The sequence below is a fragment of the Oncorhynchus tshawytscha genome, unplaced genomic scaffold (genome assembly GCF_018296145.1).
Source record: "Oncorhynchus tshawytscha isolate Ot180627B unplaced genomic scaffold, Otsh_v2.0 Un_contig_3021_pilon_pilon, whole genome shotgun sequence".
NCBI lineage: Eukaryota > Metazoa > Chordata > Actinopteri > Salmoniformes > Salmonidae > Oncorhynchus > Oncorhynchus tshawytscha.
In genome coordinates, this window is record NW_024609671.1 from 57,501 (window position 1) to 84,107 (window position 26,607).

A 26,607-nucleotide genomic window follows, 5' to 3' on the forward strand; every position below is an offset into this window, starting at 1 on the left:
GGGGAGGTTAACTGCCTTGCTAAAGGGCAGAATGGCAGATGTTTCCACCTTTCCTTGCTCTGGGATTCAAACAAGCAATCTTTCGGTTACGGTCCCAATGCTCTAACCGCTAGTGGCGTCCTGACCCGACACGTTGATGACCTGCTTGAGCTGGCCGCCTCAGGAGTCTGAACAGAGCTCAGCCTGGACCCTAGCGAGGATGTCTGTCCTATAGAGGACACTTACATCTAACTGCCTTACTTGTTGTCATGTTGATGCATGCTTTGACATTCATATCAAGTCGTGGACCACTAAGGGCTAGGATACCTAGGGCCGGTCTCCCAGATTTAAACCTAATCCTAGACTAAAAAGCATGTTCAAGGCAGATTCTCCAATGAAAGTGTTTATTTTTTGTCCAATACTAAGATCTAGACATAGTAATGCTAGGTTGAGAGAGAGAGAGAGAGAGAGAGAGAGAGAGAGAGAGAGAGAGAGTGTATATATAATCTGTCCATACTGGGTGAAAGCAGAGTGGAGTGAACATGGTTCTGTGTCGTGTTGACCTGGCTCGACTCCACAGGGATTAGAGATTCCACTCTCTGTCTGCCTGTGTCCTAAATGGCCCTATTCCCTCAATGGTGCACTACTTGTAGAGGGAAAGAGAAAGGAAGAGAGCTAGAGAGGCTGAGAGAGAGACAGAGAGACGGAGAGAGCGAGGCGGAGAAGCGTTAGTATTGATGAAGTATCTATTGAACATAATGCAAAAATCCCCATCAAAATCTTTCAGTTTAAACTAGAACATATCGGGGGTTTGGAATACGTCTCAATCCTGTACCGGCCTTTCACATCTGAGGTGGAAAATAGCAGAGCTACAGCGTTGGTTATCAGACTAGAAGACATCCCAAAAACTGGACTCTTTGCCAAGTGTCTAAAGCTGTCATCAAGGCAAAGGGTGGCTACTTTGAAGAATCTCAAATATAAAATATATATTGATTTGTTTAACACTTTTTTGGTTACTACATGATTCCATATGTGTTATTTCATAGTTTTCAAGTCTTCACTATTATTCTACAATGTAGAAAATAGTAAAAATACATTTTAAAAAACCTGGAATGAGTAGGTGTGTCCAAACATGTGGCTGGTCCTGTATTTCCTGAGCGTTCTTATATCTCCTAGATATAGGACAGACACATTAAAACCTTCTGTTTTGACGCAATGAATGTATTATTCAATGTGTTTCCATGGGCTTTAGTAGTAAAGGCCAAATTCAATACCTTATCAAAACAGGTTTTTACATTATTTTACATTACCTAGAGGTTAAGCAGAAAGCAATTGCAGGATGAAACAGGTAGAAGCTAAAGAGGATCATACATTTAATGCATCAAAACCAATGGTGCTGAAATGTGATGAAAGGGTCAGCTGTTTGAACTGAAAGTAGAGGTCTGGGATGTGACAGGTCCTACTTTTATGGATCTACTGCTCTCTGGATGTGATACAATCACAATCACTTTATTTGCCAAGAGCATTAACACAAACCCAGAATGTGACTTAGTGGCCAGGTGCAGCCAGCAACAGACAATGCACAGACAGAATACAGACACACAGTCAACACAGTCAACAGCGTCATACACAGTATAAATACAGACAACAGACAACTCTGGAGAGTGAAACTGCTGATGTAAAAAGGGATTTATAATCACATTTTGATTGATTTCTTTATTGATAGACAACTGCTTTCAAGAACACACACACACACACACAATTTCCACCAAAACAATGTCAGAGAATGAACTCTTTGTGAAGTGCCAGATCATTTTGTTATCATATTAATATTCTACAAACGGTCACAAAAAAAATTGAATTCAAGTTAAAGAGAAACAACTAGTTAAACATGGACAGTTATTGAGGAACAGTTAAACAATAGGACAGGATGTAGTAATATACAGCACAGGAAGGACTCCTGGAGGCCAGCAGAATAACAGAGGTGATTCTTATTGTCTCAGTTGATGTCAACGACATTTTCTCATTCTCAGTATATAGTCAGTTCAGAGGGTCCTCTCCTTGCTCCAGGTCTCCACAACTGACTTTGAAGTTGTGGTTGATGGAGGCAGAGGAGGGCAGATGGTCTTCCTGGAGATGCGGAGACCCTGGAGTTCCCAGACAGCTTGGTGACGATAATGAGTTCCCTCCCAGGCTCCCCCTTCCCTTCCTCCACCCCTTCCTGATACTCAACCCCAGCCCCCCCTCTCCTACTCCACCCATCCCTCCCTCCTCCACCAGTCCCTCCATCAGCGCCCCCAGACTCTGTCTGATCCGGACGCAGAAGTTGGGACAGCTGAACGCGTACAGCACCGGGTTTAACACCGGGTTCAGGAAGGCAAAGGTTGTCGCTATTGGCAACCCCACCTCCACCAACACGACCTTGGTCGGCCAGTACTGGGCGGCAACCTCAATGAGGCAGAACACGTGATAAGGCGCCCAGCAGAGGGCGAACGTCGCAATGACTGATATCACCATTTTGGTGAAGCCACGGGATAGGCCGGGCTCGGTCCGTCTAGAAGACAATTTGACGGAGGTGGAGGTAGGGGTGGAGCCTTTTGGGTTGGGGGTGGAGCTTTTGGTGTTTGAGTTGGGTTTTGACTCTCTACGTTCCACGTTGGTAACAATCAAAGCCCCGGTGAGTCTACTACTGCTGTCCTTCCTCCTCTTCCTCCTCTGGCTCAGACTGATGCCAAAGAGGGCGTAGCTCCCTGCAATCACCACTAGGGGGAGTAGGAACGCCAGGAACGTCTTGGACACGGCGGTCGCCGCCTGCCGTACCCTACAGTCCCTCTCCAGCATCCCTGGCGACGAGTACAATCCAAAATGGTGGTAGCAGAGCTTCCTTCCGTCCGTCTTCTCCGTCACCGCCCGGAACAGGACGTAAGGGAAGGTGTTGGCCGCCGCCCACAACCAGCCCAAAGCACACACCTTGGAAGAAGAGAAAGGAGATTAGAAGATGACTTCATTGTCCAGTGCATGGATGTCTAACAGAAACGTGTCTTCTGCCTTATGCACTTTAGACATAGTTATTATTAAAGTGTCTACAATATTACAACAACGGGCAACACCCTATTGATGATTAAACACAGAGACACTGGAAACACTCACAGGTCATCATAATACATTATATAATCACATCATCAACGTATGAAAACAGAACTAATGACGTAACAGAACTAATGATGTAACAGAACTAATGACGTAGCAGAACTAATGATGTAACAGAACTAATGATGTAACAGAACTAATGACGTAACAGAACTAATGACGTAACAGAACTAATGATGTAACAGAACTAATGATGTAACAGAACTAATGACGTAACAGAACTAATGATGTAACAGAACTAATGACGTAACAGAACTAATGATGTAACAGAACTAATGTAACAGAACTAATGATGTAACAGAACTAAATAACAGAACGTAACAGAACTAATGACGTAACAGAACTAATGATGTAACAGAACTAAACGTAACAGAACTAATGTAACAGAACTAATGACGTAACAGAACTAATGATGTAACAGAACTAATGACGTAACAGAACTAATGACGTAGCAGAACTAATGACGTAGCAGAACTAATGACGTAACAGAACTAATGATGTAACAGAACTAATGACGTAACAGAACTAATGATGTAACAGAACTAATGATGTAACAGAACTAATGACGTAACAGAACTAATGATGTAACAGAACTAATGATGTAACAGAACTAATGATGTAACAGAACTAATGACGTAACAGAACTAATGACGTAACAGAACTAATGACGTAACAGAACTAATGACGTAACAGAACTAATGATGTAACAGAACTAATGATGTAACAGAACTAATGATGTAACAGAACTAATGATGTAACAGAACTAATGATGTAACAGAACTAATGATGTAACAGAACTAATGATGTAACAGAACTAATGATGTAACAGAACTAATGACGTAACAGAACTAATGACGTAACAGAACTAATGATGTAACAGAACTAATGATGTAACAGAACTAATGATGTAACAGAACTAATGTAACAGAACTAATAATGTAACAGAACTAATGATGTAACAGAACTAATGATAATGTAACAGAACTAATGATGTAACAGAACTAATGATGTAACAGAACTAATGACGTAACAGAACTAATGATGTAACAGAACTAATGATGTAACAGAACTAATGATGTAACAGAACTAATGACGTAACAGAACTAATGACGTAACAGAACTAATGATGTAACAGAACTAATGATGTAACAGAACTAATGATAACAGAACTAATGATGTAACAGAACTAATGACGTAACAGAAAATTAACAGAACTAACGTAACAGAACTAATGACGTAACAGAACTAATGACGTAACAGAACTAATGACGTAACAGAACTAATGACGTAACAGAACTAATGACGTAACAGAACTAATGATGTAACAGAACTAATGATGTAACAGAACTAATGATGTAACAGAACTAATGATGTAACAGAACTAATGATGTAACAGAACTAATGATGTAACAGAACTAATGATGTAACAGAACTAATGACGTAACAGAACTAATGACGTAACAGAACTAATGATGTAACAGAACTAATAACGTAACAGAACTAATGACGTAACAGAACTAATGACGTAACAGAACTAATGACGTAACAGAACTAATGACATAACAGAACTAATGACGTAACCGAACTAATGACGTAACAGAACTAATGACGTAACCGAACTAATAACGTAACAAAACAGAAAGTAAAACCTTCCAGGCGGTGCTGATGGAGCGGTGGTTCTGGCACCAGACGGGCCGCGCCACCAGGAGACAGCGGTCCAGAGAAATGGCCGCCAGGAGGAAGGCTGACACAAACATGTTGAGGAAGAAGACTGAGGACTGGGCCGTACACAGCGGACCTAGAGGATAGGATCAACTTTATTGTTCCCAAAGGAAAAAGAGTGCTGCTGTATTGTAAACAACAATGGTGTAACTCATGTGGGACTGAGTGGCGCAGCGGTCTAAGGCACTGCATCGCAGTGCTAGAGGCGTCACTAAAGACCTGGGTTCGATTACGGGCTGTATCACAACCAGCCGTGAACAGGAGTCCCATCGGGCTCCACACAATTGGCCCTGTGTTGTCCGGGTTAAGGGAGGGTTTGGCTGGTGTAGGCCGTCATTGTAAAAAAGATTTGTTGTTAACTGACTTGCCTATTAAATAAACGTTAAATTAAAAACGTTTATTATAAAAACGGACCGAGCCCCACATACACTATTTATCTAACATATCTCTCTATACACTACATGACCAACAGTATGTGGGTACCTGCTCATCAAACATCTCATTCCAAAATCATGGGCATCTATATGGAGTTGGTTCCCTATTTGCTGCTATAACATCCTCCTCTCTCATGGCGGCATTGTCATGCTGATACAGGCAAGGGCCTTCCCCAAACTTTTGCCACAAAGTCGGAAGCACAGAATTGTCTAGAATGTAATTTTATGCTGTAGCGTTAAGATTTCCCTTCACTGGAACTAAGGGGCCTAACCAGAACCATGAAAAACAGCTTCAGACCGTTATTCCTCATCCACCAACAACTTTAAAGATTGCACTATGCATTGGGGAAGGTAGTGTTCTCCTTTCATCTGCCAAACCCAGATTCGCCTGTCAGACTGCCAGATGTTGAATCACGATTCATCAGGCTAGAGAAAGCATTTCCACTGCTTCAGAGTCCAATGACGGCGAGCATTACTCCACTCCAACCGATGTGCATGGTGATCTTAGGCTTGTGTGCGGCTGCTCTACCATGGAAACGCATTTCATGAAGCTCCTGACGAACTGTTCTTGTGCTGAAGTGGCTTCCAGAGGCGATTTTTAAGCGCTACACACTTCAGCGGTCCCGTTCCGCGAGTTTGTGTGGCCTACCACTTTGTGGCTGAGCCGTTGTTGCTCCAAGACGTTTCCACTTCACAATAACAGCACTTGCAGTGGACCGGGGCGGCTCTAGCAGGGCAGAAATTTGACACTGACTTGTTGGAACGGTGGCATCCTATGACGTTGCCACGTTGAGCTCTTCAGTAAGTCCGTTCTACTGCAAATGTCTATGGAGATTGCATGGCTGTGTGCTTGAATTTATACACCTGTCTGCAACAGGTGTGGCTGAAATAGCCAAATCCACTCATTTGAAAGGGTGTCCACATACTTTTGTGTTTGTAGTGTAGATTACCAATACCCATGTCGTACATATCTTGTACATACAGTATACATATATATATTTAATGCACACTGTCAGTGGCTTACTAGTTTAGCTCCTACATATTGCTGTTAATGTATTTCAATGTAGGCGTACCTATAGACACGACAATGGAGAGGCTGTTGTCATAAAGCCCCTAGTCATCAGAATGGCAGAATTTGTCAGCCATTTTATCTGGGACCCTCTATTATTAGGACGTCACGTAGAAGTAGAATTCACATCTACCCAGCGGTTATAAAGGTTATAAAGGTTATAAAAGAAAATGCCTGAGTGGAGTTCCCACCTCTGGAGTTGAGCAGGAAAGGAAGTTAGGTTGAGTTAGCTATATCCCGGAAAACCGGATGCATCTGGTTGTTGGCAACTCCGCTAACGGTGACTGATATATGGTCTATCGGCGTACCTCCCAGCTCCCAGCTGTGTGAGGAGTGCAGGTAGTGTGTAAAGAGAGGGAGGGTCAGCGTAGCCAGGAAGTCTGACAGGGCCAGGTTGAGAACCCAGACAGAGGCCACGGTCCTGTGAAGAAAAGAGAAGGGAATTCACGTTATTGACAACTTATTCTGGTCCCTCCGGACGCCACACACACTGTCTAAGCAGAAAACACTACACTGAAACAACCTGTGAACCAGGGTAGAATTGAAAGCAGCCAATTCAGGAAATAAACTCATGTTGCAATTCAATAGTATAAAATAATGACATTTATTTTCAGTAACTTCTCAATAAAGTGAAAAGCAGAAGTTTTACATGTCTGCATTGTTTATTCAAATCGCTTCCTGAACTGACTGCCTTCATTTAGATATGAGCCAAACCCTTCTGTGAACACACACGCAACCCCACACACACACACACACACACACACACACACACACACACACACACACACACACACACACACACACACACACACAGCAACCCCCCACACACACACACACACACAGCACCCCCCCACACCCACACACACACACACACACACACACACACACACACACACACACACACACACACACACACACACACACACACACACACACACACACATACACAGCAACCCCCCCCCACCCACACACACACACACACACCCCCACACCACACCACACACACACACACACACACACACACACACACACACACACACACACACACACACACACACACACACACACACACACACACACACACACACACACACAGCAACCCCCCCCCCACACCCACCACACACACAATTAAACCCCCACCACACACACACAGCAACCCCCCCACACCCACACACACACAAAGAAACCCCCGCCACACACACACACAACCCCCCACACCCACCACACACACAAATAACCCCCCACACACACACACACCACACCCACACACCCACCACACACACAAAGTAACCCCCCACCACACACACACAGCAACCCCCCACACCCACACACACAAAGAAACCCCCCACACCCCCCACCACACACACACAGCAACCCCCCACCCCACCCACCACACACACACACACAGCCCCCCACACCCACCACACACACACAGCAACCCCCCCCCCCCACACCCACCACACACACAAAGAAAAAGAAACCCCCCCACACACACACAGCAACCCCCCACACACAAAGAAAGCCCCCCCACCACACACACAGCAACCCCCCACACCCACCACACACACACACAGCCCCCCCACCCACCACACACACAAAGAAACCCCCCCCCCACACACACACAGCAACCCCCCACACCCACCACACACACACAACAACCCCCACACCCACCACACACACAAAGAAACCCCCCCACCACACACACACAGCAATCCCCCACACCCACCACACACACAAAGAAACCCCCACCACACACACAAAGAAACCCCCCCACCACACACACAGCAACCCCCACACCCACCACACACACAAAGAAACCCCCCCCCCACCACACACACACAGCAACCCCCCACACCCACCACACACACACAGCAACCCCCCCCCCACACACAAAGAAACCCCCCCCCACACACACACACAACCCCCCACACCCAACACGCACACAAATAAACCCCCACCACACACACACAGCAACCCCCCACACCCACCACACACACAAATAAACCCCCTCCACACACACACAGCAACCCCCCCCCCCCCACCACACACACAGCAACCCCCCCCCACACCCACACACACACACAGCAACCCCACCACCACACACACAGCAACCCCCCACACCCACCACACACACAGCAAACCCCCACCACACACACAGCAACCCCTCCACACCCACCACACACACAGCAACCCCCCACCACACACACAGCAACCCCTCCACACCCACCACACACACACAGCAACCCCACCACCACACACACAGCAACCCCCCACACCCACCACACACACACAGCAACCCCCCCCCACACCCACCACACACAAAGCAACCCCCCCACCACACACACACCAACCACACACCACCAGCCAACCAACCGGCGGCGCAGGCGGAAGCCGACCACCCAGAGGACCAGAGCGTTCTCCAGGATACCCAGACAGGAGACCAGGCCGTGGACCCACACCACCACCAGGTTGACCCCCGTGTTGTTGTTCAAAGAGTGGTCCAGCATGGTCTGGAGGAGAGGACAGAACGCAGAGGAGGAGTTGAACATCCTGGAGGAGAGTGATGAGGAAGTGGAGGACAGGTGGAGGTCTTAGCTCTGGAAGTAAAGAGAGAGGGATGAATGGGTGGTATATATGCTGTTGTAGAAAGGGCAGACCACAGAGGAGGAGGAGTTAGACATTATGACTCTGGAGAGAAAAGAGAGAGAGGGGGGGGAGAGGAGAGGGGAGAGAGAGACAGAGAGACACAGATAAGGATAAAGGGTGACAGAAAGAGAGAAATAGTGAGTGTGAGAGAGAGAGAGAGAGAGAGAGAGAGAGAGAGAGAGAGAGAGAGAGAGAGAGAGAGAGAGAAAGAGGTGGGAGGGGGAAATTAGATGAGTGACATGTAATGTCATTGTGACATATGGTGACATTAACCATGAGTCTTTTCCTTTTGTATGTGCAGGCATACAGACAGGTACGATACATTACTGTAGTGGGCAGAAATCCACTACTGGGCCTACATTTTTTCCATAACATGAAATGATCCACTTATGGCCTGTAAATAGGGTACTCTTGACTCATGACATTAACTGTGATTACATTCATCTACAGTATTAACACCTTTAAGATCCTCATCACTGATGATGGGGTGGACCAAGTCTTTTCCTGTTCATGTGTTTTGGAAAGCTTGGAACCCTCATTATCCTGCTTGCAAAACCTTACTGGGAAAAACACTGAAATGACTGTGCCAACTGATTGCTCACACCTGTTACTGCAAGTTTGGATGGCTGTTTCTTAAGCTTACCGTATGCCTTACATTTCAAACAGTTTGGGCATGTATTATGATAACATTTTGTGACGTTTTTGTTAGTTTTGGTCTTCGGCTGTTCGTGCACGTCCATTTGTTTTTGTTAGGATTAGGGTTAGGGTTAGGATTAGGGTTAGGATTAGGGTTAGGTAACTGAAGTCTTGGTGATTGGTCAGCAGTACTACTCCTAGTAGGAGTGGGGGACCTTTTCAGTAAAAAAGTCGAAATGAATGACAGATTTCTTGATTTAGCTTAGATTAATTTTGAGGAAGTGTTTCTGGCCATGCTGTTTCCAGCTATTTCTGGCTATGCTGTTGCTATGGTGGCTCAAGAGGGACAAACAACAGTAATATTGCTGCTTTTTTCAAATTTTACATGCGAAGGTCTTTAGGGAGTATGAGACAGTCTCTTCTCCTAGCCAAGTTCTGCTAGGAGCAAACAGTACATATGTATGTGGACACATTTAGTCCTACTGGAATATATTTGTGGTTTTATCATGGGGATTATTTATTTTGGACAACTGTATACTGACTGACCAGAACTGGTGACATCCAAACTTTTACAAATGATTTGCTGCTGGAATCATTGGAATTTCTGTCTTGACGGATTTTGAACAGAATTGAATGTAACATTTTAATTAATTGGAAGACAGAGATTGTTGCGTAATTGCACCAGTGAGTTGATTTAATTTAGTGAGTCAGTGAGACAGACACAGTCATTCACATCTGCACGTCCGCACGCTCAGAGACAGACCGATAGTCAGAGAAGAAGACAGAGATGAGCATGATCACACTTTGCTCTCGAGAACCCATGGCACTAACGAGGCATTCTGCTTTATCCCAAGGGTTGTCAGCTGTGAGCTCTGCTTATCGGTTTGAACTATAGAAACGTCCATAATCATTGGTTGCGATACGGTTTTAACTATAGAAACGTCCATAATCATTGGTTGCGATACAGTTTTAACTATAGAAACGTCCATAATCATTGGTTGCGATACGGTTTTAACTATAGAAACGTCCATAATCATTGGTTGCAATACGGTTTTAACTATAGAAACGTCCATAATCATTGGTTGCAAAACGGTTTTAACTATAGAAACGTCCATAATCATTGGTTGCAATACGGTTTTAACTATAGAAACGTCCATAATCATTGGTTGCGATACGGTTTTTGAAACATATGAAACTCATGTTCCATATCAGCAATAAATAATCCTTCAATTAAGGAAGAGACACTTAACATAGCAGGTTAGCACAGATAGCAGGTTAGCACAGATAGCAGGTTAGCACAGATAGCAGGTTAGCACAGATAGCAGGTTAGCACAGATAGCAGGTTAGCACAGATAGCAGGTTAGCACAGATAGCAGGTTAGCACAGATAGCAGGTTAGCACAGATAGCAGGTTAGCACAGATAGCAGGTTAGCACAGATAGCAGGTTAGCACACAGGCCGTGTGGGAACACTAACCGTAACCCTGTGGAGTTTTTTTTCCTTTTCTTCTCCCCCTGATATGAAATATATTGTACGTTCCTTATGTTTCCAAAACCATACCGCAAGCTATGCGTTTTAATGTTCAGAACGAGCATCAGGGCTCTTCATTAACAAAACTCCCCCGGACAGAAGATACCTTCTTGAATAGACGCTAAAGGTAGATAAACTTGTGTCTATGAATGACAGTGATGGATATACATGTGGTGGTGGCGGTGGTGGTTGGAGTGGTCCTACACTATGATAGATATATGGTGGTGGTGATTGGAGTTGTCCTACACTATGATAGATAGATGGTGGTGATTGGAGTTGTCCTACACTATGATAGATAGATGGTGGTGATTGGAGTGGTCCTACACTATGATAGATAGATAGATGGTGGTGATTGGAGTGGTCCTACACTATGATAGATAGATGGTGGTGATTGGAGTGGTCCTACACTATGATAGATAGATGGTGGTGATTGGAGTGGTCCTACACTATGATAGATAGATGGTGGTGATTGGAGTGGTCCTACACTATGATAGATAGATGGTGGTGGTGATGGTTGTGGTTGGTCCTACACTATGATAGATAGATGGTGGTGGTGGTTGGAGTGGTCCTACACTATGATAGATAGATGGTGGTGATTGGAGTTGGTCCTACACTATGAGATGGTGGTGGTGGTTAGTCCTACACTATGATAGATAGATGGTGGTGGTGGTTGGTGGTTGATGAGTTGTCCTACACTATGATAGATAGATGGTGGTGGTGGTTGGAGTTGTCCTACACTATGATAGATAGATGGTGGTGGTGGTTGGAGTTGTCCTACACTATGATAGATAGATGGTGGTGGTGGTTGGAGTGGTCCTACACTATGATAGATAGATGGTGGTGGTGGTTGGAGTTGGTCCTACACTATGATAGATAGATGGTGGTGGTGGTTGGAGTGGTCCTACACTATGATAGATAGATGGTGGTGGTGATTGGAGTTGTCCTACACTATGATAGATAGATGGTGGTGATTGGAGTGGTCCTACACTATGATAGATAGATGGTGGTGGTTGGAGTGGTCCTACACTATGATAGATAGATAGATGGTGGTGATTGGAGTGGTCCTACACTATGATAGATAGGTGGTGGTGGATGGTGTGGTGGTGATTGGAGTGGTCCTACACTATGATAGATAGATGGTGGTGGTGGTTGGAGTGGTCCTACACTATGATAGATAGATGGTGGTGGTGGTTGGAGTGGTCCTACACTATGATAGATAGATGATGGTGGTGATTGGAGTGGTCCTACACTATGATAGATAGATGATGGTGGTGGTGGTGATTAGATAGAGTTGGTCCTACACTATGATAGATAGATGGTGGTGGTTGGAGTGGTCCTACACTATGATAGATAGATGGTGGTGGTGGTTGGAGTGGTCCTACACTATGATAGATAGATGGTGGTGGTGGTGGTGGTGATAGATAGATGGTGGTGGTGGTGGTCCTACACTATGATAGATAGATGGTGGTGGTTGGAGTGGTCCTACACTATGATAGATAGATGGTGGTGGTTATGGACTATGATAGATAGGTGGTGGTGGTTGGAGTGGTCCTACACTATGATAGATAGATGGTGGTGGTTGGTGACTATGATAGATAGATGGTGGTGGTGATTGGAGTTGTCCTACACTATGATAGATAGATGGTGGTGGTGGTTGGAGTGGTCCTACACTATGATAGATAGATGATGGTGGTGATTGGAGTGGTCCTACACTATGATAGATAGATGGTGGTGGTTGGAGTGGTCCTACACTATGATAGATAGATGGTGGTGATTGGAGTGGTCCTACACTATGATAGATAGATGGTGGTGGTGGTACACTATGATAGATAGATGAGTGGTCCTACACTATGATAGATAGATGGTGGTGGTGGTTGGAGTTGTCCTACACTATGATAGATAGATGGTGGTGGTGATTGGAGTGGTTCTACACTATGATAGATAGATGGTGGTGGTGGTTGGAGTGGTCCTACACTATGATAGATAGAGTAGATGGTGGTGGTGATTGGAGTTGTCCTACACTATGATAGATACAGTAGATGGTGGTGGTGATTGGAGTTGTCCTACACTATGATAGATACAGTAGATGGTGGTGGTGATTGGAGTGGTCCTACACTATGATAGATACAGTAGATGGTGGTGGTGATTGGAGTTGTCCTACACTATGATAGATAGATGGTGGTGGTGATTGGAGTTGTCCTACACTATGATAGATACAGTAGATGGTGGTGGTGATTGGAGTTGTCCTACACTATGATAGATACAGTAGATGGTGGTGGTGATTGGAGTTGTCCTACACTATGATAGATACAGTAGATGGTGGTGGTGATTGGAGTTGTCCTACACTATGATAGATAGATGGTGGTGATGGTTGGAGTGGTTCTACACTATGATAGATAGATAGTGGTGGTGATTGGAGTTGTCCTACACTATGATAGATACAGTAGATGGTGGTGGTGATTGGAGTTGTCCTACACTATGATAGATACAGTAGATGGTGGTGGTGATTGGAGTTGTCCTACACTATGATAGATACAGTAGATGGTGGTGGTGATTGGAGTTGTCCTACACTATGATAGATACAGTAGATGGTGGTGGTGATTGGAGTTGTCCTACACTATGATAGATAGATGGTGGTGATGGTTGGAGTGGTTCTACACTATGATAGATAGATAGTGGTGGTGATTGGAGTTGTCCTACACTATGATAGATACAGTAGATGGTGGTGGTGATTGGAGTTGTCCTACACTATGATAGATACAGTAGATGGTGGTGGTGATTGGAGTTGTCCTACACTATGATAGATACAGTAGATGGTGGTGGTGATTGGAGTTGTCCTACACTATGATAGATACAGTAGATGGTGGTGGTGATTTGAGTTGTTCTACACTATGATAGATACAGTAGATGGTGGTGGTGATTGGAGTTGTCCTACACTATGATAGATGCAGTAGATGGTGGTGGTGATTGGAGTTGTCCTACACTATGATAGATACAGTAGATGGTGGTGGTGATTTGAGTTGTTCTACACTATGATAGATACAGTAGATGGTGGTGGTGATTGGAGTTGTCCTACACTATGATAGATACAGTAGATGGTGGTGGTGATTGGAGTTGTCCTACACTATGATAGATACAGTAGATGGTGGTGGTGATTTGAGTTGTTCTACACTATGATAGATACAGTAGATGGTGGTGGTGATTTGAGTTGTTCTACACTATGATAGATAGATAGATAGATAGATAGATAGATAGATAGATAGATAGATAGATAGATAGATAGATAGATAGATAGATAGATAGATAGATAGATAGATGATAGATTGATAGATAGAAAGATTGATAGATTGATAGATTGATAGATAGATAGATAGATAGATTGATTGGTGGTGGTGGTGGTTGGAGTTGTCCTACACTATGATAGATAGATGGTGGTGGTGGTTGGAGTTGTCCTACACTATGATAGATAGATGGTGGTGGTTGGAGTGGTCCTACACTATGATAGATAGATGGTGGTGGTGGTTGGAGTTGTCCTACACTATGATAGATAGATGGTGGTGGTGGTTGGAGTGGTCCTACACTATGATAGATAGATGGTGGTGGTGGTTGGAGTTGTCCTACACTATGATAGATAGATGGTGGTGATTGGAGTGGTCCTACACTATGATAGATAGATGGTGGTGATTGGAGTGGTCCTACACTATGATAGATAGATAGATGGTGGTGATTGGAGTGGTCCTACACTATGATAGATAGATGGTGGTGGTGATTGGAGTGGTCCTACACTATGATAGATAGATAGATGGTGGTGATTGGAGTGGTCCTACACTATGATAGATAGATAGATGGTGGTGATTGGAGTGGTCCTACACTATGATAGATAGATAGATGGTGGTGATTGGAGTGGTCCTACACTATGATAGATAGATGGTGGTGATTGGAGTGGTCCTACACTATGATAGATAGATGGTGGTGATTGGAGTGGTCCTACACTATGATAGATAGACGGTGGTGGTGGTTGGAGTGGTCCTACACTATGATAGATAGATGGTGGTGGTTGGAGTGGTCCTACACTATGATAGATAGACGGTGGTGGTGGTTGGAGTGGTCCTACACTATGATAGATAGATGGTGGTGGTGATTGGAGTTGTCCTACACTATGATAGATAGATGGTGGTGGTGGTTGGAGTGGTCCTACACTATGATAGATAGATGATGGTGGTGATTGGAGTGGTCCTACACTATGATAGATAGATGGTGGTGGTTGGAGTGGTCCTACACTATGATAGATAGATGGTGGTGATTGGAGTGGTCCTACACTATGATAGATAGATGGTGGTGGTGGTTGGAGTGGTCCTACACTATGATAGATAGATGGTGGTGGTGGTTGGAGTTGTCCTACACTATGATAGATAGATGGTGGTGGTGATTGGAGTGGTTCTACACTATGATAGATAGATGGTGGTGGTGGTTGGAGTGGTCCTACACTATGATAGATAGAGTAGATGGTGGTGGTGATTGGAGTTGTCCTACACTATGATAGATACAGTAGATGGTGGTGGTGATTGGAGTTGTCCTACACTATGATAGATACAGTAGATGGTGGTGGTGATTGGAGTGGTCCTACACTATGATAGATACAGTAGATGGTGGTGGTGATTGGAGTTGTCCTACACTATGATAGATAGATGGTGGTGGTGATTGGAGTTGTCCTACACTATGATAGATACAGTAGATGGTGGTGGTGATTGGAGTTGTCCTACACTATGATAGATACAGTAGATGGTGGTGGTGATTGGAGTTGTCCTACACTATGATAGATACAGTAGATGGTGGTGGTGATTGGAGTTGTCCTACACTATGATAGATAGATGGTGGTGATGGTTGGAGTGGTTCTACACTATGATAGATAGATAGTGGTGGTGATTGGAGTTGTCCTACACTATGATAGATACAGTAGATGGTGGTGGTGATTGGAGTTGTCCTACACTATGATAGATACAGTAGATGGTGGTGGTGATTGGAGTTGTCCTACACTATGATAGATACAGTAGATGGTGGTGGTGATTGGAGTTGTCCTACACTATGATAGATACAGTAGATGGTGGTGGTGATTGGAGTTGTCCTACACTATGATAGATAGATGGTGGTGATGGTTGGAGTGGTTCTACACTATGATAGATAGATAGTGGTGGTGATTGGAGTTGTCCTACACTATGATAGATACAGTAGATGGTGGTGGTGATTGGAGTTGTCCTACACTATGATAGATACAGTAGATGGTGGTGGTGATTGGAGTTGTCCTACACTATGATAGATACAGTAGATGGTGGTGGTGTTGGAGTTGTCCTACACTATGATAGATACAGTAGATGGTGGTGGTGATTTGAGTTGTTCTACACTATGATAGATACAGTAGATGGTGGTGGTGATTGGAGTTGTCCTACACTATGATAGATGCAGTAGATGGTGGTGGTGATTGGAGTTGTCCTACACTATGATAGATACAGTAGATGGTGGTGGTGATTTGAGTTGTTCTACACTATGATAGATACAGTAGATGGTGGTGGTGATTGGAGTTGTCCTACACTATGATAGATACAGTAGATGGTGGTGGTGATTGGAGTTGTCCTACACTATGATAGATACAGTAGATGGTGGTGGTGATTTGAGTTGTTCTACACTATGATAGATACAGTAGATGGTGGTGGTGATTTGAGTTGTTCTACACTATGATAGATAGATAGATAGATAGATAGATAGATAGATAGATAGATAGATAGATAGATAGATAGATAGATAGATAGATAGATAGATAGATAGATAGATAGATAGAGATAGATAGATAGATAGATAGATAGATAGATAGATAGATAGATAGATAGATAGATAGATAGATAGATAGATAGATAGATAGATAGATTGATAGATTGATAGATAGAAAGATTGATAGATTGATAGATTGATAGATAGATAGATAGATAGATTGATTGGTGGTGGTGGTGGTTGGAGTTGTCCTACACTATGATAGATAGATGGTGGTGGTGATTGGAGTTGTCCTACACTATGATAGATACAGTAGATGGTGGTGGTGATTGGAGTTGTCCTACACTATGATAGATACAGTAGATGGTGGTGGTGATTGGAGTTGTCCTACACTATGATAGATACAGTAGATGGTGGTGGTGATTGGAGTTGTCCTACACTATGATAGATACAGTAGATAGTGGTGGTGATTGGAGTTGTCCTACACTATGATAGATACAGTAGATGGTGGTGGTGATTGGAGTTGTCCTACACTATGATAGGTACAGTAGATGGTGGTGGTGATTGGAGTTGTCCTACACTATGATAGATACAGTAGATGGTGGTGGTGATTGGAGTTGTCCTACACTATGACACAATTGAATTTCCAAGGAGAAATCCACAAGATCAATGATCTCACAATTCTTTTGGACAGATGTTTTTTTTATGCTCCGGAGTTTAGAATTTTAGGTTCACCCAGAGACCTAACAGCTGGGGAGAGTTAACAGAGACCTAACTGCTGGGGAGAGTTAACAGAGACCTAACAGCTGGGGAGAGTTAACAGAGACCTAACAGCTGGGGAGAGTTAACAGAGACCTAACAGCTGGGGAGAGTTAACAGAGACCTAACTGCTGGGAGAGTTAACAGAGACCTAACAGCTGGGGAGAGTTAACAGAGACCTAACAGCTGGGGGGAGAGTTACAGCTGGGGAGAGACCTAACAGCTGGGGAGAGTTAACAGAGACCTAACAGCTGGGGAGAGTTAACAGAGACCTAACAGCTGGGGAGAGTTAACAGAGACCTAACAGCTGGGGAGAGTTAACAGAGACCTAACAGCTGGGGAGAGTTAACAGAGACCTAACAGCTGGGGAGAGTTAACAGAGACCTAACAGCTGGGGAGAGTTAACAGAGACCTAACAGCTGGGGAGAGTTAACAGAGACCTAACAGCTGGGGAGAGTTAACAGAGACCTAACAGCTGGGGAGAGTTAACAGCAGTTAACAGAGACCTAACAGCTGGGGAGAGTTAACAGAGACCTAACAGCTGGGGAGAGTTAACAGAGACCTAACAGCTGGGGGGAGAGACCTAACAGTTAACAGAGACCTAACAGCTGGGGAGAGTTAACAGAGACCTAACAGCTGGGGAGAGTTAACAGAGACCTAACAGCTGGGGAGAGTTAACAGAGACCTAACAGCTAACAGAGACCTAACAGCTGGGGAGAGTTAACAGAGACCTAACAGCTGGGGAGAGTTAACAGAGACCTAACAGCTGGGGAGAGTAAACAGAGACCTAACAGCTGGGGAGAGTTAACAGAGACCTAACAGCTGGGGAGAGTTAACAGAGACCTAACAGCTGGGGAGGGAGACCTAACAGCTGGGGAGAGTTAACAGAGACCTAACAGCTGGGGAGAGTTAACAGAGACATAACAGCTGGGGAGAGTTAACAGAGACCTGACAGCTGGGGAGAGACCTAAAGCTGGGGAGAGACCTAACAGCTGGGGAGAGTAAACAGAGACCTAACAGCTGGGGAGAGTTAACAGAGACCTAACAGCTGGGGAGAGTTAACAGAGACCTGACAGCTGGGGAGAGTTAACAGAGACCTAACAGCTGGGGGAGTAAACAGAGACCTAACAGCTGGGGAGAGACAGAGACAGCTAACAGACCTAACAGCTGGGGAGAGTAAACAGAGACCTAACAGCTGGGGAGAGTTAACAGAGACCTAACAGCTGGGGAGAGTTAACAGAGACCTGACAGCTGGGGAGAGTTAACAGCACATGTTTCATTTGCAGTGTGCATTACTGTCAGTCCTTAAAGATGAAATGACTCTACTGTTTGAAATTTTCATCATGTTTTCTCATCAAAGTAAAAACAAAACACCCACAGTCAGTGATCTGATCTCTGATCTCTGTCAAAACATTTGTTTTATTCTGTCTTTGAAAACATTTGATTTTGTCTCATAAACTTTGAGACAAATTGATTATATTTACACATCTCACACTCTCTATTCTACTAATCATAAAGCCTTTCATTGAGGTTGGGTGTGTGGTGGGACGGAGGCAGAGGTGCGCCCCCCTTTTGGTTCCCGGGACCATGATTGAGAAACACTGCCTTTGTACAATGTAAAAATGTCCATGACCTTGAGTATCCATGACCCATCTAACAACTGTGTAACCTGAATATTTGACCCATCTAACAATGTAAAAATGTAACCTGAATATGTAAAATCATGACCTTGACCCATCTAAGTAACCTGAATATGTAAATCTGAAGTAACCTGAATATGTAAATCATGACCCATCTAACCCATCTAACTGTGTAAATGCAACTGTACCAAGTAACCTGAATATGTAAATCATGACCCATCTAACTGTCTGCAACTGTACCAAGTAACCTGAATATGTAAATCATGACCCATCTAACTGTCTGCAACTGTACCAAGTAACCTGAATATGTAAATCATGACCCATCTAACTGTCTGCAACTGTACCAAGTAACCTGAATATGTAAATCATGACCCATCTAACTGTCTGCAACTGTACCAAGTAACCTGAATATGCAAATCATGACCCATCTAACTGTCTGCAACTGTACCAAGTAACCTGAATATGCAAATCATGACCCATCTAACTGTCTGCAACTGTACCAAGTAACCTGAATATGTAAATCATATAATAACCTGAAACATGAAATATGCTAACTGGAAAAAGATCTACTCAGACAAAGAAATGAACTGCAGTTTGACAGTAAAAGGTGAGTCTTTTTCTTACTCTGTATCTCTCTCTATGACGTGACTTCTTACTGTTGGCTACCGAGGAAGCAGGGAAGGAGTGTGTGACATGTTTTGACATGTTGTCACAGTGGGGAAAACCAAATATTTTCAAAAACCCCTTAAAAAGGTCTGTTTTGACAGAGATCAGATCATCCATCTGACTGTGGGTGTTTTGTATCTCCTTTGATGAGAAAACGTGATGAAAATGTCAACCAATCTCAAACGGTAAAGTCATTTTAGCTTTGAGGACTGACAGTAATGCCCACTGCAAATGAAACATGTGCTGTTAACTTCCCCCAGCTGTTAGGTCTCTGTTAACTCTGATGATGTAGAAGTAGAGAAAACATGAGTGTGTGAATATGAATCCCACCCCTCTACTATATATAGCCTCCTACTACTGTTGAAGCGCCACTTCCTGTCTCTATATCCTCCTCACGTTTTCTCTAGCACTTCATTAGGAGTAGAATATCAGTGGATGATCTGATCTCTGTCAAAACATTTGGTTTTCCCTCCTGTGGCAGCAACATGTCAGATCTTGTTGCTGTAGTATATCTCCTGGCTGCATACCAGACCAGGTCTTGGTATGACTGAGCACTTGGGCAATTCTGACAGACAGGGCGTGTTCAAAACACTCAGGCATGCCAAAGACAGAGTCAGGGGGTGAAAGCCAGTGGTTTAAAGAGGCCATTTAATGTTTTAATCAGACGATGAAATCAACATAACAACAGTAGAACTGAGTCATGGCACGTTCATTTGGGGTGAGGTGGGGATGGAATGGGGGGGTGCCGCATGCAGTTACAGGTTAGATGTCAGCATATTTAGACCCCCCCCCCACACACACACACACACACACTCCTGTCAAATTACATCACCACTCTGGGAACAACCAACATGACATCACCACTCTGGAACAAACAACATGACATCACCACTCTGGAACAACATGACATCACCACTCTGGAACAACATGACATCACCACTCTGGAACAACATGACATCACCACTCTGGAACATCACCACATGACATCACCACTCTGGAAACAACATGACATCACCACTCTGGAACAACATGACATCACCACTCTGGAACAACATGACATCACTCTGGACATCACCACTCTGGAACATCACACTCTGGAACAACATCACCACTCTGGAACAACATGACATCACCACTCTGGAACAACATGACATCACCACTCTGGAACAACATGACACACCACTCTGGAACATGACATCACCATCATGACATCACCACTCTGGAACACATCACCATGACATCACCACTCTGGAACAACATGAACATGACATCACCACTCTGGAACAACATGACATCACCACTCTGGAACCACTCTGGAACAACATGACATCACCACTCTGGAACAAATGATGACATCACCACTCTGACAACTGGAACATGACATCACCATGACATCACCACTCTGGAACAACATGACATCACCACTCTGGAACAACATGACATCACCACTCTGGAACAACATGACATCACCACTCTGGAACAACATGACATCACCACTCTGGAACAACATGACATCACCACTCTGGAACAACATGACATCACCACTCTGGAACAACAACATCACATGACATCACCACTCTGAAACATGACATCACCACATGGAACACATGGAACAACATGACATCACCACTCTGGAACAACATGACATCACCACTCTGGAACAACATGACATCACCACTCTGGAACAACATGACATCACTCTGGAACAACATGACATCACCACTCTGGAACAACATGACATCACCACTCTGGAACAACATGACATCACCACTCTGGAACAACATGATATCACCACTATGGAACAATATGACATCACCACTATGGAACAACATGACATCACCATTCTGGAACAACATCACCACTCTGGAACAACATGACATCACCACTCTGGAACAACAACAACATGCCACCACTCTGGAACAACATGACATCACCACTCTGGAACAACATGACATCACCACTCTGGAACAACAACAACATGACATCACCACTCTGGAACAACATGACATCACCACTCTGGAACAACATGACATCACCACTCTGGAACAACATGACATCACCACTCTGGAACAACATGACATCACCACTCTGGAACAACATCAACTCTGGAACAACATGACATCACCACTCTGGAACAACAACAACATGCCACCACTCTGGAACAACATGACATCACCACTCTGGAACAACATGACATCACCACTCTGGAACAACATGACATCACCACTCTGGAACAACATGACATCACCACTCGGAACAACATGACATCACACTCTGGAACAACATGACATCACCACTCTGGAACAACATGACATCACCACTCTGGAACATGACATCACCATCTGGAACAACATGACATCACCACTCTGGAACAACATGACATCACCACTCTGGAACAACATGACATCACCACTCTGGAACAACATGACATCACCACTCTGACATCACCACTGGAACATGACATCACCACTCTGGAACAACATGACATCACCACTCTGGAACAACATGACATCACCACTCTGGAACAACATGATGACATCACCACTCTGGAACAACATGACATCACCACATCTGGAACAACATGACATCACCACTCTGGAACAACATGACATCACCACTCTGGAACAACATGACATCACCACATCACCACTCTGGAACAACATGACATCACCACTCTGGAACAACATGACATCACCACTCTGGAACAACATGACATCACCACTCTGGAACAACATGACATCACCACTCTGGGAACATCACATGAACAACACATCACCACTGGAACAACATGACATCACCACTCTGGAACAACATGACATCACCACTCTGGAACAACATGACATCACACTCTGGAACAACATAACCATCACCACTCTGGAACAACATGACATCACCACTCTGGAACAACATGACATCACCACCGGTTGTGAGGTCGGTTGGACGTACTCCCAAATTCTCTAAAACAACATTGTTGCCAGGGATTTGAATGTTCATTTCTCTACCATAAGCCACTTTTTTATTCCTTATTTTACCAGGTAAGTTGACTGAGAACACATTCTCATTTACAGCAACAACCTGGGGAATAGTTACAGGGGAGAGGGATGAATGAGCCAGTCATAAGCTGGGGGGGATAATTTAGCCAGGACACCAGGGTTAACACCCCGACTCTTACAATAAGTGCCATGGGATCTTTAGTGACCACAGAGAGTCATGACACCTGTTTAAAGTCCCATTCAAAAGACAGCACCCTGCAATGTCCCAGGGAATTGGAATATTCATTTTAGAATAGGGGAAAGGGTGGCTCCTACCAGACCCCCAACACCACTTCCAGCTGCATCTGGTCTCCCATCCAGGGACTGACCAGGACCAACCCTGCTTAGCTTCAGAGGAAAGCCAACAGTGGGATGCAGGGTGGTATGCTGCTGTCTTTCAATGCACCCAAGTTGCACTAGTGTAATGCTCATGCTGTTGAATCAGCTTCTTGATATGCCACACCTGTCAGGTGGATGGATGATCTTGATAAAAGAGATATGCTCACTAACAGGGACGTAAGCTTTTTTGTTCGTTTGGAACATTTCTGGTATCTTTTATTTCAGCTCATGAAACATGAGACCAAACACTTTACATGTTGCGTTTATATTTTTGTTCAGTATAGTTTCCTTAACTAAAGTTACACTGAAAAAGTAGTTAACTACATCCTAAATACTCAGTGAAAGATTATCATATGTAAATCTGAAATGTCATACTATACAAACTGCAAGAACAGAACCCTTTGAGGTCCTCTGCTAACAGAACATGTAATTTAGCCTATTTAACTAAAAAACAATGATTCGAGTGAGAATTTGCCAGGTCTGAAAAGAAATTCTTGCCTACTTCACCCATAAAGCAATTAACTACTGAAAACACTAACTAGATTTTAATTTACTATTTCAACTAGCACCAAGCTACTGCAAAATGTACAATGCCTGGCAATGAAGTTCAGATGACGGAACACAGCACTGTACATGGTGTAGTGAGTTTACAGTGGCAGGATTGTGAGTTTGATTCCCATGGCCACCCACACGTACGCCTTGGATAAAAGCATCTGCTGAGTGGCAGATATTATTGCATCATGTAACAGTTATTACTTAACATCATGGTTCTCATTACAATGGAGTTACATTCCGTCATCAGTAGTTCATCAACCAGTTTATAGAAGAGCAGCCGGGTGTCTAACGGACCAGGGTGGAAATGCTACCAGATTGATATTACATCTTTGTGTTTTCGATATCTACAGTTTGTTTATATGTTGTTCTAAATAGGTAGAATGGAAGTGGTACAATTCAGATTAAAAGTTGCTTATTAACAACACCTTAACACTGCTAGCCATAATACTGCTCTCTGGCAACTAACTACTGTTGATACTGACACCTGGAATAATAACTAGTGTAGTCATACTAACTACTGTTGATACTGAGACCTGGAATAATAACTAGTGTAGTCATACTAACTACTGTTGATACTGAGACTATCTCTCTGTACCTGTAGCTACTGATGGTGAGTTAGCTCTGGTTACACTCACCAAGTGAACTGTAGTATTCTCAGTTGTAGGAGTGTTCTGTTCTTTCAGTCATTCCAGTATTCAGGTGGTTTGATTAAAGTCGTCCCCCTCCTCAGTGCAAGGTGATCCTGCTCGCTCTGTCACAGACATCTATGGTTCCTGCTCTGTCTCTTTCTACTCCTCTGTCTCTTTCTACTCCTCTGTCTCTTTCTACTCCTCTGTCTCTTTCTACACCTCTGTCTCTTTCTACTCCTCTGTCTCTGTCTACTCCTCTGTCTCTTTCTACTCCTCTGTCTCTTTCTACTCCTCTGTCTCTTTCTACTCCTCTGTCTCTTTCTACTCCTCTGTCTCTTTCTACTCCTCTGTCTCTGTCTACTCCTCTGTCTCTGTCTACTCCTCTGTCTCTGTCTACTCCTCTGTCTCTTTCTACTCCTCTGTCTCTTTCTACTCCTCTGTCTCTGTCTACTCCTCTGTCTCTTTCTACTCCTCTGTCTCTTTCTGTCTCTTTCTACTCCTCTGTCTCTTTCTGTCTCTTTCTACTCCTCTGTCTCTTTCTACACCTCTGTCTCTTTCTGTCTCTTTCTACTCCTCTGTCTCTTTCTACACCTCTGTCTCTGTCTCTTTCTGTCTCTTTCTACTCCTCTGTCTCTGTCTACACCTCTGTCTCTGTCTACTCCTCTGTCTCTTTCTACTCCTCTGTCTCTTTCTGTCTCACCTCTGTCTCTGTCTACACCTCTGTCTCTTTCTACTCCTCTGTCTCTCTTTCTGTCTCTTTCTACTCCTCTGTCTCTTTCTACACCTCTGTCTCTTTCTACTCCTCTGTCTCTTTCTACTCCTCTGTCTCTTTCTACTCCTCTGTCTCTTTCTACTCCTCTGTCTCTTTCTACTCCTCTGTCTCTTTCTACTCCTCTGTCTCTTTCTACTCCTCTGTCTCTTTCTGTCTCTTTCTACTCCTCTGTCTACTCCTCTGTCTCTTTCTACTCCTCTGTCTCTTTCTACTCCTCTGTCTCTTTCTGTCTCTTTCTACTCCTCTGTCTACTCCTCTGTCTCTTTCTACTCCTCTGTCTCTGTCTACTCCTCTGTCTCTTTCTACTCCTCTGTCTCTGTCTACTCCTCTGTCTCTTTCTACTCCTCTTCTCAGGGCTCGTCACTATAAGGGGTGGAGCGAGAGAGGAAAGGAGGGAGAGAGACCAATGAGAGAATGAGGGGGTGGGTGTGTGAAAAAGGGGTGAGGGGTGGGTGTGTGAAAGAGGGGCTGTGGTATGTGTGAAAGAGGGGGTGTGGTCTGTGTGTGTGGGGATGGGTAGAGATTGAAGGGACTAGAGGAAGTAAAAGCGCGAAAAACAAGGTAAGGATGAATATTTGTGCATTTTAAGATGGAAAATGAACATGTTTTAATTCTGACAGATGGTGTGTAACGTGCACATGTGTGAAGGAGGGTTTTCAGGGAGAAATAAGGACCATGTGAATAATTTCATTTTAATTGTGTTAGATGATGCTCGTCACGCGTCTTTGCAAATGCAAAAATCAATGTTGTATATGAATGCCAAAGTGCACTGCAGTCATATGGCTTAAGTCCTGTTGCAGTACAGAAACAAAATACTGGGACAGTTTCATGAGATTAAAGGGGCAGTCTGCCATTGTAAAAACAAAACAAACGTATTTAAAGTAATTCTCATGATGATGTATCAATCGCAAGTTTAAATTTAGCTTTAAACTTCAATTTTGTCCCCTTTTCAATGTCCTCATCTTTACATTATGGGAACAGTAATGTGTTCACACACTGTTGTTGTACTAAGCATGGAAAATTATCAGAACAAATGTTTATTTGATGCAAGACTAGATAGTATGAGGGTCAGGAGATTTGAAAATCAATACACAGGAAGACATATGTTCATCAACAGTTTAAGAGTTTAAAAGGATGCATTATGAATTAAACATATTATTTTTATATGTGTCATTTAGAAAGAAGCAGAAAATCCCCCCCCAAAAAACAACCAAAAACATGCACCACCACGCCCATTATAATGATACAGAAAAATGTGCTCTCTGCCTCCATCTAGTGGTGGTG

General features: G+C 43.9%; 1 protein-coding gene across 4 annotated transcripts; it reads right to left on the reverse strand.

The window, feature by feature from the left end:
* Positions 1-1,675: 1,675 nt before the first annotated feature.
* On the reverse strand, positions 1,676-24,823 carry LOC112262364 (prostaglandin D2 receptor 2). 4 transcript variants are annotated; one of them, XM_042316832.1, is made up of 5 exons: positions 24,558-24,823; positions 8,713-8,864; positions 6,663-6,775; positions 4,779-4,927; positions 1,676-2,949 (listed from the first exon to the last, which is right to left on the reverse strand). In XM_042316832.1, the coding sequence occupies exons 2-5, from the start codon at positions 8,859-8,861 to the stop codon at positions 2,020-2,022; spliced, it is 1,341 nt and encodes a 446-aa protein (XP_042172766.1). In that variant the 5' UTR covers positions 8,862-8,864; positions 24,558-24,823; the 3' UTR covers positions 1,676-2,019. The 4 variants fall into 4 exon arrangements, with proteins under 4 accessions (XP_042172766.1, XP_042172765.1, XP_042172763.1 ...); XM_042316831.1 differs by having other exon boundaries at positions 8,728-8,951; XM_042316829.1 differs by having other exon boundaries at positions 8,713-8,951.
* Between the last annotated feature and the right edge of the window lie 1,784 nt (positions 24,824-26,607).